This window comes from Orbicella faveolata, unplaced genomic scaffold (genome assembly GCF_042242905.1).
Source record: "Orbicella faveolata isolate gen_17 unplaced genomic scaffold, um_ofav_v1 contig_13, whole genome shotgun sequence".
NCBI classification, from domain to species: Eukaryota; Metazoa; Cnidaria; class Anthozoa; order Scleractinia; family Merulinidae; genus Orbicella; species Orbicella faveolata.
The window spans coordinates 12,473,890-12,490,890 of NW_028301540.1; the positions used below are offsets into that span (position 1 = coordinate 12,473,890).

General features: G+C 38.0%; 3 protein-coding genes across 3 annotated transcripts in view; 2 read left to right on the forward strand and 1 right to left on the reverse strand.

The window, feature by feature from the left end:
- Positions 1–3,255: 3,255 nt before the first annotated feature.
- LOC149115041 (ZP domain-containing protein-like) lies at positions 3,256–9,547 on the forward strand. Its single transcript, XM_089285631.1, has 7 exons — positions 3,256–3,442; positions 5,497–5,610; positions 6,029–6,154; positions 6,308–6,728; positions 7,434–7,613; positions 8,374–8,663; positions 9,163–9,547. Exons 1-7 carry the CDS (start codon positions 3,256–3,258, stop codon positions 9,294–9,296), a joined length of 1,452 nt encoding a protein of 483 aa, XP_089141757.1. The 3' UTR covers positions 9,297–9,547.
- A 763-nt stretch (positions 9,548–10,310) lies between these two features.
- LOC110064810 (methyltransferase-like protein 27) lies at positions 10,311–16,361 on the forward strand. Its single transcript, XM_089285847.1, has 4 exons — positions 10,311–10,401; positions 13,567–13,715; positions 14,778–15,156; positions 15,940–16,361. The coding sequence occupies exons 2-4, from the start codon at positions 13,575–13,577 to the stop codon at positions 16,116–16,118; spliced, it is 699 nt and encodes a 232-aa protein (XP_089141973.1). The 5' UTR covers positions 10,311–10,401; positions 13,567–13,574; the 3' UTR covers positions 16,119–16,361.
- Positions 15,890–17,001, reverse strand: part of LOC110064811 (condensin-2 complex subunit G2-like) — a 35,214-nt gene continuing 34,102 nt past the window's right edge. Inside the window, exon 34 of the mRNA XM_089285771.1 lies at positions 15,890–16,983. Coding sequence (XP_089141897.1) covers positions 16,917–16,983 — 67 coding nt within the window. The 3' untranslated portion in view covers positions 15,890–16,916. The remainder of the gene's footprint in view (positions 16,984–17,001) is intronic.

Consider the following 17,001-nt stretch of genomic DNA (forward strand, 5'->3'; position numbering starts at 1 on the left):
CTATGGGCTATTAGTGTCTCTCCGTGGGTGAACACTATCGCGTCACGTGTTCAGTTTAAACCAATAAGAATCGGAGAATATTTAGTGGCGAACTATAATGTTTTCACATGCTGAACTACAAATGTCGCCAGCCTAAGCGACTGAAGCGAATTTTCAACGGTTGGGAAAAACTTCGAAGTGCATGGTACCCACGTTTATTGATATAATAGGTGCTTGAACTTTAACTTTTCTCAATGTCGGCTAAAGGCAGGCCTAATCATACTAACCAAATAAATTGGGATCTGAATTTCAATTGATCTAGTTTTGTTCGAAATAATGAGAAACCGGTGGAGATGGCAAAGTTAGATCAATACTCCAAACCTGCTTCAAATGTAATTCAAAGTAAAATGCAGCCCTTTAGAGTCGCCGAGACAAATCTACTGAAGGCGAGATTTGATTATGCGCGTAGCTGGCTTTTATTTTGCTTCACTACCTGTTTGATTATTTTCAAAATTCACTGGTAACTCCTAGTCAAACAGTGAGAGGCAAAACCAAAAAGAATTGTCGCTTGGTGACGTGCGTTTTTCTCGCGCTTGGTTTAGAAGACGTGAATTTGCTTTGCGATCTCATTGGCTAATTATGTTTTAAAGGTTGTTGTCATTGGCCAGTTTGACTCCTTCAAATGAAAAACTGACTATACTAAACAATTCATTGCCCCAATAGACATTGACAAATGCGCTGTAAAGAGTGGTGGATGTTCGCATGACTGTACAAACACAGCTGGAAGATACGAGTGTTCATGCCCCGATAACGAGCTATCATTGGCTGATGATTACACAGTACTACAAATGCAACGATTCGCGATTTCTTTGTCCTGCTGTTAATTTAACGTGTTTAGATGATTAGCATTTGTTATCTAAACGACTTAGAGCTATTCTTACCGAATTTGGTTGGCTCGTGTCAGTTTTCGCGTTGTATGCTAAAAAATAATGTATTAAAAAAAGAACATTTACGTTTTGCTTTGTTCGTGAAGCAGTTTCAAGTAATGAATATATCGTCGTGGGATACCTTGAATGTAGAGAATAATTTTAGGTTGTTATTATCGAGTAGTTACCTTTTTCTTGGAATCCTTCAGTGCAGTGACAAGTAAATCTATCACCACGAGTGGGTATGCATTTTCCTCCATTCCTGCACGGGCTTTCAGCACACGGACTAACTGTGATGAAAGAAAACAAATATTTGAACCAGAAGAAGGCGACAGTGTTAGCTTTACTCAGGTGTAAACCGCTAAATTACTGCGTCGTGTTGACTGTGTTTAGACACTGGGGATTAAACAAATAAAAGATTCAGGCGAAAACAGAATGGATAGAAATTCACGGTGGCAACGAAAAAGTAGTGATCGTGAAATGGTCCAATTTACGCCCCTGTGATAGTCAGTACATTTAAAAGTAGCGCTAGATCGTGGACAAACAGATAAAACGAAATACATATTTGGAACGAGAAAGAAAAAATAATAATTCTTTGTTAGCAAAGGTACAAGAAACATGCATTCGGATGAAAAACTATGGCATCCACGAATAAAATAAGCAGAGTGCAAAGCCAGCAAAGCATTGCCAGCTGCAGCGTTTTTTTACGATAATTGCAGAAATTCGCGCGCGCTCATTGGCTAATTTCATTGTCAGTATGCGGACAGACACGTGAATTTATCATTTATGCTATGCGTCAACGAACAAGAGCGAACAATTTGACAATTTGTTATTGTAATTAACAAATTGACGTCAGTTTTTCATGCCTCTGTCCAGTTACTGACAATGAATTTCGTCATAACGCTGTCAAATTAGTCTGTATTAGCTATATAGTTGTCTATGAAAACTGAAGAATTAATATAATTGTACACGTGTAACGGAATAATTCTTTTTCTTTCAAAGCTACCAGTAAATTCCTCTGAGTATGACACCCTTTTTCATAATATATTTTATAAGAATACCGAGGCTGAAATTTGCGAAATTTTAGGAATATTTTAGGAATTGCCAGAGATTGAGATTTAAAAAGGATATAATTTTGCCTTGTTTTGAAAATTTGTAAATATAATACGATTACCGGTATATGCTTTTAACTAAACCGTATAAAATTCTTCTTTCCTCTAGACGGCAAAAACCAGCAAAGAAACAACAAAAACAACACTAGCCGTATGTTCGATGCTAATAATATTTCTGCAAGAAGTTATGTGCGTCATATCAAGCTTTATTGCCTGCACGCTGACTCGAAAGTTACTTCGACACCATGCATCAAAGTCAGTCCGACAAATTGAAGAGTCATTCCCTATAATCTAAGAATATTCGCAAGAATATTTTCAGCCCAAACTCGAAAAATAAGAATATTCAACCTGGGACTGAAAAACAATATTTTTAGAGAAAAAACAGAGTGTAATGTGCTAACCACCAGATGAATCCTCTATGAATTCGTCGACGGGCAGAAAATCATGGCTTTGGGGAGCTGCGATATTGTCAGCATGGCTAACCTTCGACTCCACTTTGCCATAAGTAGGTAAACTACAACAAAACACTAACACGATAAAAACCTTCAAAGCACACATGACCACTTCGATTCTAAATCTATCCTCGTCCAACAGAGCAACAACTGAAGTAACTTCCATCATATGTTATCGCCCTCATTTTATAGGCAAGCATATGAAAGGTGTTTCTATCGAGTTTTCATTGGTTCAGGAAGTGTTTTACATCTGGCGAGCAACATGATTTTCACATCTAGTTAAAATTCTCTGCAAATTTAAAAAAAGAGATGGTGTAACCTGTTTTTGAGGGCGATATGAATTGATTTTATAGCCCTCTTGGTAAGGCTAATTACAATGGTACTGAATGCTGAAAATCATTCAACTGGCCAAATAAAACATATTACATCATCTTTCTCTCCACTGTTGTCCACTTCAAAAATTAATCAACAGATTTCGCGATAGAAAGAAGCTATTTTTCAACCTTTTCAATGAAATCTACCAAAATCAACCAAAGAATTTTAAAATCATTCACGCCGCAACGCTAGATTACATCATTTTCTTTCTGCAATATGCTAAAATATAAATAGCGACAGCTGAGAAGAACGTGTAGCTCTTTTATGACACAAAATCACTTTTTTAACCAATGAAAATTTGAGACACAAGTTGTCATCCCTTGGCTATTTAATGTCAATATTATTTTGTAAAAACTACTTCAGTTGTATTTCCTGTGAAAGAACATTGGCTGAGACTTTCTTAGGACAACCATGAAAGTTTTCCTCGTGGCGGTCTGCTTGTTTTTCTGTATTTCACCTGCTAATGTTAAAGTGGAGTCGAAGACCGATTATGCTGAGCTCTTGGAGAAACTCGGAAATGTTCAGGACAGTATTGCACCTGAGAAAAGTCGTCATGCCCTACCCGCAGCTGGGTTTGTCATAGAAGATTCGTTTGGAGGTTAGTACTTTAAATAGAATTCCCTTATTCTAAAAGTAGTTAACTTCATTAGTCCATTATTGCTTCGACTTTCGTGGAACTTACTACGTAGTAAGTGCAATGCTTGTATGATGCCTGGCTTTGCAAGTTGCTACTAAAAACTTCATTTTAAAAGGTTTCTCCTGGTCAACTGTGGGACGTCATAGTAGCTGGCAATCCTGTTTTTTTCGTGGCGTACCTGTAAACTAGCTTTTAGCTAAGCGTACCGACCACGTTAAATATATTGATTGATTGATTGATTGATTGATTGATTGATTGATTGATTGATTGATTGATTGATTGAGAGCATATTACGAGCTATCGACTAAATACAAAATTTCTTGGGTGTCTTGAATAACGAGAATCAAAGGGGGGCCTAAAAACTAAACTCGAGACTGTGTGGAGACGTTGAGTCTGAGTTAACAGGTTCATCTTTAAAAAAAAGGTAAGGCATATGTGTCGTAACAGAAAGGTAAACTTATAAGAATTTAACAATGGCTAATTTCTTCAGAAAAAGCCAACATTTTAGCCGGGGTAATCAATTAAAACGGTGACGAGTGAAATTAAAAAATAATTTCACGCGTGTTTTGTCAAACTCCTAATAATTAATAGTAGAATTCTACTAGTATACTAATGCAAATGCTGTAATTTGATTGGCTGAGCCATTGAACACTATCAGTCATTAGTGTGCAGTGGCTTGAGGTAGTCTAGGGAATGACGACGTTTTTTTTCGTTCTTCCAAGGTTTTGAAGGAACATTTTGATGCAAATGAATAACTAAATTCCTGAGAAGTCTAAACGAAGTACATTTTCGGTTGCTTGACTTTTAAAAAAGTTTAAATTATTGAAAAAAACTGATGCGTGCGAGCACACAACTTCAATTCTAAATGACAATTCAATCCTTGCGATCATTCTCAGGCGCAAAGTTTAATAATACCTTAAGAAATAATTGGAAACCGTTATTTGAAGTAAATTTTAGTAAGAATTCTACTAAAACAATTAGATTATTCGCTCTCGATTTCTATGAGGTGATAGTTGATTCGGCCTTCGGCCTCATCAACTATCACCTCATAGAAATCTCGAGCTCATAATCTAATTGTTAATTAGAATTTTGACAAAACTAATTTTTCCCTAATTTCACGAGTATACCATATGATTTCCTGTTAATACCGTGGTTGACGAATTACGCTTACAATCGTGGGCGTAGCTTGACTTAACAACAACAACCACCATTTTATTTTGCATAATACAGAGAATATCACATAGCAAAAAAACACATTAAACTTAAATAAGCAAAATAACTATTCAAAATAGTGAAAACTAAACGAGCTGAGTAGTTACAAGAATTATCACGCTTTAAATCGGTTGTAAGAAAAATAAAGAAAAGAGGAGGTAGAAAGAGAAAAAAAAAAAAAAAAAAAAATATATATATATATATATAAATATAAAAAGAAATATAAGTAGTAACAGTACCAGTTATAGACAGAGCATTGTTTGATTAAGAGCGATAGTAACTTAAAGAGAATATACTAAACTAGCATTAAGCATAAGAACTTAGAAATTGCTCAGTCGAGGTTTGTTTAAATAAGCGCAGAGATAAACTTTTTATCTCTTCATCCAAATTGTTCCAGATAGAGGGACCAGAGAAATGTAGATTGACTTGTTCATTGTATGGCGAAATTTCGCCCCAAACGTTGCCATAGCAATTTTGTAATTTACCATGTGAAATTATAAAATTAGTGTTGACAGTCGCCACCCATGATATTAATTGTAACATCATTCAGGGCTTCATTATTCACAAAAAAGCCAAGTTTGAGCACATACAATAAGAGCCATATTCCCTTCCACAATAACTTAGTATAGAAAAACGTTCAATCGCGGATGAATTCTAATCCTAAGATATATGCCATTGCACTGAGTGTGCTTTTCTTCTTGAAGTTTTTCTATAAAATGTTCGCCTTTTACAACACGATTGAATGATTTTCAGTGAACTATACATATTTTTTCAGATAACTTAAATCCCACATTTCATTGCAGTCGTTGATGACTGCAAGCCCAATCCCTGTCAGAATGGAGCAGTGTGTACGACCTTGCCTAAAGGCTACGAATGTACCTGCTCACCAGGCTACAGAGGAACTAACTGCGACAAAGGTATAGACATTTTTATTCACACGAGTGTTTAACTGGAAAATACACTCCTCGTAAAATAGATACGAAGCTACATCCGGGACTCCAATGGCGTCTTTTCCGTAAGATATCGATGACGTCTTTGATATCATGTTTGAATGTTTCTTGAAGTTCAAATTTATTCTGTTCTAGTTCGTCTCCACCGTGGCTGTGGAATAAACAAGCTAGTCCATCTGATTGGCAAAGAGTTTACATGAACAAAATTGTATAAACTATTTTGAGGAGAATTGATCGTTTCGTAAACCACCTCAGCATATACTCAGCAGATTCATAAGCTGCTCATATCGACAAGAGACTATTTAATGAAAAATTATACCAAGCTAGCATTCGAGGCATATCGAAACTGAAGAAGTTTGATCATGTGTAATGTAATATCTCGCAGACGTTAACGAGTGCGCAAAACAAAATGGCGGTTGCTCTCACAAGTGCATCAACACGGAAGGCAGCTACACCTGCTCGTGCCCGGACCCCGAGCTGACTTTGGCACCAGATCGCCGGAATTGTGTAGGTATACAAAAAAAAACCCACAATTCTCCATTTCTAAGACGAATTTGATATTTAAAAGATAGGAACAATTTCTGGCCTATTTCTTATGTCATTTCTATTCGGAAAGGAGCCAATCTTTCTTTGCATTTTCTATTTTTTTCTTTGTTTCTTGCAGCCTCGGGTGTCTCCGTAGATTGCCTCCAAAACGACATGTCAATCACTCTGCCCAAGACACTCCTCCTGGGTTTAAACCGTGAGCATGTCACGCTACGAAATGTGAACTGCGTTGCCAAAGAAACACCGACGCACTACACCCTTAAGACTGCACTTACGGGTTGCGGCACTACCGTCAGACATAGGAAAGGTGCTGTGATCTACAGCAACACTGTCTTGGAAATTCCAGTCCAAGAAGATGCCATTATAACAAGGGTCCGCGAGATTGAGATTCCCTTCAGCTGTTATTACAAGAACTCTGGTGATGCGACTGCTGTTGGAGTCAAACCTGATACCAGGAAATTAGTCTTTGACGAAGATGGGAAAGGAAATTTTACAGTTGCCCTGGGCATGTTCAAAGATAACAACTTAGTAAGAATTCAGTTTCGTTCAAGAGGAACGACAATCTTTATCAATCTCTTAAGCTGATTTTCTTTTAATTCAAGCCCATTTTAGAGAGAAAAAAAATCCAACTGACGTAATTTTTCTTAGTTTACTTATTAGACTCTCAATAATTATGATTGACAATTACAGTTTATTCACGATCAAATGTCGACCAAAAAAAAATACAAAAGCGGCAATCTCCTTATTGCTTATCCCTGATCTCTTCGTTGAATGGGATTTTTAGTTTTGGATTTTGGAACTTCAAATATTAAAATTTGCAACCCTCACAAATTGGCAGATATGTACAGCCGGCTTCTACTAGCACTTTTAAGCATTGGCAACATACGCAGATACGGTAAGATGTTAATAATTTGCGCCTTTGTCAGGAAAATTTCCTATATAGAGTACTTTTTTACTTGAGCATCAAAAAACAATTTTACATTACTTCGCTACGGTATTGGCTAAGAAATTTCGTGCCACTTTTAATCCATTGAAAAGCTGAAACCAAAACCAATCGCCACTGACTCTAACACGTTTTACCGCGATATACATTTTGTACGAATTTTGATTTTTTCACTCGTCTAGATTGCCTAGCTATGTCCTTTGCGATTGGCTGGAGTGACTGCTAGTTCTGGTTTTACGCGCGAAATAGAAAACCACTGTTTTTATTTAATTTTAATCGTATTTTCTTTTATTTTATTCAGGTTTATAGCAGCCTATAGCCAAAGTGATTACCCCCTGCAAGTCAAACTAAGGCAGGATCTGTACTTCCAAGCCTCAGTGAAATCCAATGACAGACCTCTTTCAGTTTTAGCCGAGCAATGTTATGCAACGCCCTCTCAGGATCGAACTTACGCTACAAAATATAACCTGATCAGAGACGGGTGAGTTTTAACTTAAAATTTGTTTCAAGGCAGAAAGTTTCTTTAAAATGGGCTTGTGATTAAGCGATCCAAAACGTACGCATGCGAGCAAATCTTTCTTTAGCTCAGAATTTTAACATAACCTCTTCGATCGATTTTAATCGTACAACTTATAAAATCCAAATCCTGCTTAAACTTTTCTTTCTTCAGTAAACGTTTGCTTTCGAGCCATGATTTACACACGTCAATTAAACCCTCCAGTAATTAAAAACAGTTCTTATAAGCAACCTTTAACTCCTTTAATTCCATGTAAATCAGTTGAGTTGTAAGCAAATCAGGGCTTTGACAAGAGATTGCTTTTCATATTAATTTATTTTGGTAAAATAAATTCCCTTTAAGAGATACTGAAAAGAAACTTTTAATTTAATATTTACTTTAATGAAAATAGCACGCTGGTTTCTAATGCTTTCTAATTATGCACTAACAACAAAATAGAGGAAATCGTTCCGACTTTTAAACAATTATCTTCGTTTTAAGCCGTCAGCGAATTTATGACTTCTACAAATCATTATGTTGATATTCAATTAGCAAAATTCATTTTATCTTGCTTTGATCTACGCAATATTCTTCTTTCAAATCAAACCGATGTAACTTGCTATATCATAACCTTATTAACCTTACTATGTTCACGATAATCATTACTGTTGTACTACTTTACAACAGCTTTTGCAAATAAAGCTAGTTGTTGTTGTTGTGGTTAACGCTTTTTTAAAATATCTAGATGTCCTGTGGATGAAACGACCAGTGTTATACCATCAACTGCAGTTGGCATATCCCAATTCATCACGGAAGGTTTCAAGTTCATTGCAGATCATCCGTTCGTGTTTATTCACTGCCATATAAGGATCTGTGATGCAGGGAACCCAAACTCCAGATGTAAACAAGGATGCATCAAAGAAACCCGAAAGAGACGTGACGTCAGCAGTGACGGTAAACTGTACCCATTAGCACAGGGACCGCTGACAATTGATAGTGACGTAAAAGACATAAGCACAAAATCGACTCTGCGTGGTAAGTTTCTTTCTTCGTTGTCCTTTTTATAAGATAAAAGTTGAAAGTTTGAATATAAATGAAAATAAAAGTTACATTTTATGAATTTTATCTTTTCTGCGATATTTAACACATCAAGTGCGTAGCCATAACTGACAAACCATCAAATATATGTTGATAGGGTTTACAGAATGAGCAAAATACAGCGCCATCTTGCTTAGACTGGTGGCCAATCACAGTGCAGAATTTGGACCATCTTGCCCGCTCACGCTACTGTATCCTAAACTGTATCGTTCACCTTTCGAAACGCTCGGAAAGTTCTTCGGAGAAAAATGGTACAGCAGAAATTCTCCAAAAATTTCGCGTAATTAGTAGCAAAAAAATTAAATGCATACCAAAATCCTCAGAGAGTTCTAAAAGTAATAGTCTACATTTTTTAGTTTGTGCTCCCAATTTTGATACCCATAAAATCGACAAGGGTCTAGGGAGGGGAGAGGACCAATCATCTCTTCTCTTTCAGGTATGACTCTCCCCGCTGTCCTTTCCATGACGGTTATATCGACGCTTTGCCTTGTGGGAATAATTTGGTTGTCTCGCAGGAAAAGTAACGAAGTCTCCGTTTACACTCCTCTGTGGATGACGTCGGAAGACTAAAACTCAATCTTCACGCTACTTTTTTGTTAAAACAACATAAGAGAACACTTAAGTTCACCTATCGATGATGTACTGTGGATGACGTCAGACAGAAGACTAGAACTTAATCTCCACGCTACATTTAGTTACAATTTACAAGAGAGTACCCAGATTCATGTATCAATGATGTACTGTGATGACGTCAGAAGACTAGAACTCAATCTCAACGCTAGTTTTTGATATAACAACATAGGAGAGCACTCAAGTTTATATATCGATAATCGTTCAAGGAATTTTGTAATCAACACCGTGGCGAATAAAAAATAGTAAAAATTTCTATGCAGGTCTATATCTGTTGATGTAAATTTGTTCTCATCTAGTATTGCATCCAAGGGCATCCAAAACAAAGGTGGCCAGGTTGACCATGAAAAAGCGAGATACTAATGGAGGCAAAACTACTAGGAAATTTTTCTCTGAACTGTATCACACTCATTAGTTATCCACCGACTTTTCCCTGTTGACTCTCGGATATATAGCCTGTAAGTTTGCTAATGTAAAAAACTTCGAAAAAGATGTGATCTTACCGATCGCCACACCTGGCTGTTTTCAGGCTGAGACAATTGGCATGGAGGAAAATTAGTTTCTAGCTATGGTAGAACAGTGGTGAGATTTTACTGAGTATTTTACTGAGTATTTTAGTGGAAAATACACCAATTGTAAAATTCATAGGAAGCTACATCCGGGACCCGAGTGGTGTATTTTACACATCATCCATAGTAAGGATATTGATGACGTCATTTCTCTCGTTTTCACGATTGTTTGTGCAAACAATCAGTTTGTCCATATCATACAAAGAAAATTACACGGTGGCTTAAAGATATGAATTTCACTTTTGAGTGTTAAAAACAATACTTTTTTTTTTCACTCGCTGCGCTCTTTTGTAAAATATTGTTTTTACTGCTCGAAAATAATATTCATATCTTCGCGCCACCATGCAACATCTTTCGGAGGAGAGAGGGACCTGGGGACGAGGTTGTATGTTACGCGCATCAGGCCTGCATGTGGTTTGTGACTTAATGTACCGGCGTATTGCTTTCTACTGTTCTTTGGACTTCGGTGATTGCAGGTTCGTTTTTAATTTCTTCTTTGAAAAAGGGCTTACCCGGATATGATTATTTATTTCAGTATATGTTTTTGGTTTTTGCTGAGAATTATTAGTAGCATACGGCCGCACTCGCTTGTAGACCGTTCTGATACCAATTCAAGCAGTAGAGCTCTCCTTGAGCTGATATTTCACTACGAGGTAGAATCACAAAAAGCAGAGCTGTTTTCGTTCGTTTCCTTGAGCTGTATTCGGCGCTCATTGCGCGAGGCTTGAGGGCTCTGTTTGTACTAGCCAACATCCTTGTGAGATCACAAAGGTTGTGTTTGCCGGTCGCTGTAAATTAAACTTTCCCACGAAGCGAAGGAAGCCACTAAGCCCACACAACAGCTGATTCGAAGCTATCCATAGATAGCTCTCAGGTGGCAAGTTAAAATATAGTAGAGTGGATCACAATTTTAAAATAGTCACTGATATTTCGGGATGTGATATCCAACCTCTATAATATTTGACTGTCACGAGGAGTCTGACAAGGTTAAGGTATGCAAAACTGGCTACAGTTTGTTAATATTTCTGTTACCCCCTTCCCGATCGAATCATTGGCCATTGTGCCTGTTACTCGTCGAAATCAGCAGAGCCTGTGAATCAAAATGTCTAACCATTCTTTTCTCAGTGACATGATTTTATCGTTTTAAGAACTTTATTTAATTAGCGGTCGTTTTTTACCATGAGCGCGGCAGAAAATATGTGATGGAAAGTGCTACAATAATTATAGCACGAGATTATTAATCTTTTGACTATAGTTATTCACACGTGTGATTCTCAACCAGAAAAAAATTTTTAAAAGCTCGTCACGAGTTAATATGGTGAAATAAATCGTCAATATATGATCGCAATTTTATGTACATGTTTTATATTTTGTATACACAATGAGATTGCATTTTTTAACATGTTCTACATGATAAATTTTATGACATAACAGACGAAGTAAAGAGTCAGATGACCAGATCAAAGTTCTTAAGAATTATCCAGTGCGAAACTTAGTACAACTCTTTGTTTTTTAAATGACACGATGCTTTATTTAACACCAGAAACAAACGAGTATTGGTAAAGATAGCCGTTGATGTGGCGTGACTAGGTTAATCTGATCTGTCTGTCAAACAGTTTGATAGCAAAGTGCCCTTTATTCCTGCCTCGTGTCACGCTATTGCGCAATTGCTCCGAGGTTGAAAGCGATCAGCTGTGTAATCTTGCATGTTCGAGATAATGTGCTATGTCACGCAAGAAAAAATGGTTCTTTATCCGACATAATAAATCCTTTATTGGCCAAGTTTGTTGGGTCAAGATGGTTCAGTGATATTGGCCTAGTTCTTTTTTTGCGTGTTAATTGACCTTGACTCCGTCTCGCTCCATAAACACGCAAAAAAAAAAAAAAAGAAGAACGAGGCTAATGTCCTGCCCTATTGACCTCGCGCTTGGTCAACAACCCGTAATACTATCTACTCTCGTGTCTACTCCTCTCTGCACTTTTGTGAATACAAATTTGTTTTTAATTTGTGTTAAAATAAGGGGCAACCTGGATATCACAATTTACGGCGTTAAACCTCAGTGGCAAACGGCAACACTCGGTCGTAAATGTAGACTGTTAGGATACTTTTGGAGCTGTGCAGGCAAGAGGCAGATAGATATATCAACTTGAGACGGGTTAATTACATATCTGCAGATATATAATTAAACCGAATCTTCCTTTTGAGAATAGGAGAGAATCTTAGGTCTTAGTTTTTGAGCTAGTAAAGGTGTCAAAATCTTAGGTCTTTGATCTCAGAACTTTTTTTTTTTTTTGCATACGCAACAGTGTTAACTTCTGCATACGGCAACAGAAGTAAGTACGTTCAGGATTGCTCCCCGCGGAGAGTTTCTTAAGATGGTGTCATACCTTCAGATACTGTATAAACTTTTCTCTGAAACTCATTTTATTACTAAACATGAAGATTCAACATCTCCGACCATTTGCAAAACATGATTTTGCTCTAATTACTCCTTGATTCACGTTTAAATTAAGAAATCTGGACACTTGTAGCTGTATTTCAACATAGCAACACCCATAGCAAAGGTTGTTTACAGCTCAAAAGTACTTACAAAATGGATTCAATTGAGTACATTTTTGTTATACCTTGCAGGGAAGATTTGTAGTTATGAGAATTTTGCATCATGGTCCTGAAAATTGTTTCCTCTACCAACTTATACGCCCCTTACACTTGGTGAACAATTCTATGACCAGGGTGCACTCGGGCATGGAACATTTATGTTAACCCTTTCGATATACCCCTTCCCCCCTGCTTCTGTACGCCCCTCCGTTCACAGGGCAAATTTGGGCTCCCGGAGACTGAAGTAAAATATAAAGCTTTTTAAAGCCTTATTTGTCAAAATGACCAAATAGACGGATCACCAATACCTCAAATACGATATCTCCATCGGGTTTCAACCGAATGTTGTTAAAATTTTAAGACTGGTAAAGGACACAATTATCTAGGTCGAAAACCGCTCAAATTTGCAATTTATGAAATGTTTTCCCCGTTATTCAGTTAATATAGTTAATAGTAGTTAATGCTAGTAAACTTTTTCCATTTTCACGAGAAAATTGTTTTCTGAGGTTTGTGCCCTGGAAAACTTGTTTGTGGACAGGATGAACTTCATTCCATGCTTCACGAACCATTTATTAGTATGTTATCGTGTTTATAATGGACTGCACTTTTTAATACTTAGAGGCTAGTTATTCATTAGATATTGTGGTATGTGACCTGGAAAAGCTCAATTTTGAAGTCAGAGGTCAAAGGAAGTCGAAGTCCTTTAACGTGGTACCAAAACTGTCCCACAGAGTTGTTGTTGTTTTTTTGTTTTTAAAGATATTTTGAAGGCATAAGACCACCTAATGCCAACGTACAGGAATCGATTTTGACAAAAACTAAATCTCCTGAATACAAAAGCCAGACACCTCCACAGCCTAAATAGCTAGCTATAAAACTTGTATACTTGATTCCCAAACACCCGTGACCTATACTGCATGTGTATAGCAGCGGTTAACTCTACATAGCCCCTGTGAATTACTACACCCGTCGTGCATAGATCTCCTCTGCGTTCTCCAGAAGACATCGCTCTCGACCTCGAACCGTTTTTGTTTTGGTTCAGGTTCCCAGATGCAGCACAACTCCGACAGTCAAATGGCGCCGATAGACGAAAAATATCATAAGGAGCTACAGTGGCTGAGACAAAACGAAGATGCGACGAAGGATGATGTAAGAAACATCTATGACAACTGGGCAGCCGAGTATGACAAGGTATGGAAGGGGGCGGGAGGGGGTTAGGGAGAGAATCAACTGTGCAAGAGGGTCTCCATGAGTAAGTGGCTTTTACGGCTGAAGATTAATATTTTGGTTTCTGTACTACTAACGGTTCATTTATTTTCCTTACGGTTAACAGAAACCTTAGAAACTAATTACCATTGCTTAATAAGTTAATAATAATTTGATCACTGTAAACATATCAAAGGGCTTAGGATCATTCCGGGATGGAAAAAAGTATTATTATAAGAACTGCGGACAAATATAGTTACTACTTAGTCTCCCGGCTTTACCCTGTACTACCAAACCGCAAGGCAAGACACAAAAAAGTCTTAAGCTTGACAAGAGATCTTGAGAATTTCACTTTCGTGGCTAAAATTATTTTACAGTTGACATTTTTTTTACGGCTAAAAGTTGAAATTTTCAAAGGCAACAGTTAATGCTGTTTTCTTGTTCTTCGCTCTGCCTCGACAAACTGAGGCTGTCGGGAAGCAAAACACAACTTTACATAAAAACCTTAAATCATTGCTTAATGACCTCTTTAAAAAAAATCCTGGGTAAACATAATCGCGAAAATCACTAAGATTTATGTCATAAGGGAAAAAGACTTTATGTCACTGAGCTTTTTGCCTTCGTTTTCTTTCTTGTGAAGGTCTTTGTCAGACTGTAGCTTTTCAAATTTAGCGTCACAGATACGTTAGGCACGGACCATTATATTTTTAAGTAGGGAGAGGGTTGGGCAATTTTCACTCGGTCGAGTTTTTCCCCCCTGGCTTTTCAGCATCACCGACCTTTTGATATGGGCGTTCCCCCACCGGGAGGTAATGAGAGTGCATGGGTGTTTGATCCCTAGCAAAGATGTGAATTAACAAGATCAATTTGCGGTGCAAATGTAGAGTGAATTAAGCTGGAAGTAGGAGAGACTCCTCTGCTCCCTCTTTGTTATCTTGCGTAGTGCCAGCGCGCGTTTTATTAGTAGCGGGAGCGAGAAGAGGGACGGACGCGTGTCTCAGTTCACCATCGCGCACCGTTCTAACACGCACGCCTTATCACTTTCAGACTATGCTGCACACAATTCCCTACACGAACTGGAGACACATCGCACACGCATTAGATGTGGCAGCTTTGAAGGCCTTTCCCTCCAAAAGAAAAGACGAAGTTAAAATAATCGATGTGGCAGCAGGAACTGGTTTTGCCGGTTTGGAGCTCATTAAACTTGGCTACACCAACATCGATGCTCTGGATATGTCGCAAGAAATGCTTAATCAGGCAAAGAAGAAAAATGTGTACCGGAGGTTGATCTGCAGTTATCTTAGTGACCAGAGGACATTAGAGATTGAAACGGGACAATATGACGCACTAACGTGTGTCAACGCCATTGGTAACAAGCATATCATACAAAATGCTATGACGGAAATGTGCCGGATTGTGTCTAAAGGCAAGCAATAGCTGGATATTTATATCTAACCGTATCTTTCTGGTAGGCTTCGGCAGGTTATCAGGCGAGTTTGGTTGAGTCCTGGTTCGTATTTTGGCGAGACATAATCAAGTCAAAATACTCATGGCCGTATCAAACGAACCTGGTATGCAGCCAAACGTACCAAAACGTTTTTACCATATCCAAATTTTACCAAGTGACCATGATAGTGTCGCAATATCAGGTCAATAAGTGGTCAATAAAATATTTACTTTATGGCTTTCGGGGAAATGTTTCTTGCGTGACACAGTGGCTAGTCCCGAGCGGACAAGATAGCTGTGCCATCTTGCCCGTTATGGTAGACAATCACACCGCAGGATTTGGTTTATTTTGCCCCCTCAGGGAGCTAGTCATATACTAAAGTCAAATAAAATCAACTCTTCAACGATTGTGGTGATCGTTAATGCATGTGGGTCATAAGGAAACTGCAGCGACTGCTGCGATAATGGTCATAACAGGAGGCAGTGCGTCGTTGATTGATCCAGCCGGAGGTCCCCTCTGGTGGTCGGAAGGATAGATCCACTTTTTTTCTGTCGATTGCAATGATTGCAGCGAACGTAGCGATTTTACGGACACCATCCTTGAGCAAATAGTTTGCACATTTTGGACCTTGTTCCGGATGCAACAAAGGTTCCCCTGCAACCATCCTTTTTGTCCCAGATATTTGTAGGGTGAGAAATTCTTTCATCGGTACTTCACTTCGCAGCAACTTTATTTATTTATCTTGTTTACTTTTTATTGCAGGGGGTTTGCTTTGTTTTGATGTTTTCGACGAGGATATGATGGAATGGCAACAAAAGCTGCTGGAAATGGTAAATTCCGGGATTTTGGAATATGTTACAAAAGAAAAAGTTCCTCTTTACAACGTCGAAGGGCGTCAAACAGAAACAAATGCGTTTGTGTTTAAAGTACTGAAGAACTAAATTTACGCAAACTCACTCACACTCATTCACTCAGTGAAAGTTGCAAACTTATTTTTTGTCGCTTTTTCTAATTTAGATTTCCTGATCGACTTTTTTCATAACAAAATGGACGGTGCTCTGTTTTAATTGAAATCGTAGATAAAGGACTATTTCAATATCCCCTGTTTTAACCTTCAGTAACCTTAGGACTTGTGACTGTAGAGTGACGCGACTGAAGACTTTACAATAAAATCTCAAATCTCTGGGGACGGGTTTGGTGGCTTGACAAAGGGCACTCAAGGGTGGAAGGTTGGGAGTGGAATCCATTCAACTCACTCCGTAAATACTAAATCACTCGATTACAGAAGCAACGACTGAAGAGTCCTTATGCAGCACACGGCATACAGACCTCGGTAAGCTAGTTTTACTCTCTACAGATTAGGGACTGTTACTTCAAGAGGGCAGCTTTGACCACTACAAGAGTGACATTTTCGCAACTGAGGAAATCAGAACATAACACAAGAACACTCACTGACGCTAAATGTTATTAAAAGAAACACTTTGAAAAACAAGTTAGTGTTAAAACCGTTAGAGCCAAGTTCAGTTGGTACAAAATCCAACATGTTTTTCTTCAAATCCCAAACTTTCGACGAGACGTTCAGTTTCACGAGCGAGAAAGTAGGTGGAAGAGCTTTCGAAAAACAACAGACAGCACCCGATCGGAGGTTAGTTTTCTTTTTAAACTGAACGAGTTATATTGCTGTTAGTCAGCCTGAAAATGAACGTGATACGTTATTTTCGTAACGCGGTCAACATTGTTCAAACGACAATCTGTAAGGTGGAGAGTAAACTTTGGATGAGAAGACGAGCGCCTTCCAAGTCCTCGCTGTAAACGAAAAGAACA

Coding starts and splice junctions, on each gene's coding strand:
- LOC149115041 (XM_089285631.1), top strand. CDS start 3,256: ATGAAAGTTTTCCTCGTGGCGGTCTGCTTGTTTTTCTGTATTTCACCT. Junction 6,729..7,433: donor AACAACTTAGTAAGAATTCA/GTTTCGTTCAAG, acceptor TATTTTATTCAG/GTTTATAGCAGCCTATAGCC. Junction 7,614..8,373: donor TATAACCTGATCAGAGACGG/GTGAGTTTTAAC, acceptor TAAAATATCTAG/ATGTCCTGTGGATGAAACGA.
- LOC110064810 (XM_089285847.1), top strand. CDS start 13,575: ATGCAGCACAACTCCGACAGTCAAATGGCGCCGATAGACGAAAAATAT. Junction 13,716..14,777: donor GGGCAGCCGAGTATGACAAG/GTATGGAAGGGG, acceptor TATCACTTTCAG/ACTATGCTGCACACAATTCC. Junction 15,157..15,939: donor GTGCCGGATTGTGTCTAAAG/GCAAGCAATAGC, acceptor TTTTTATTGCAG/GGGGTTTGCTTTGTTTTGAT.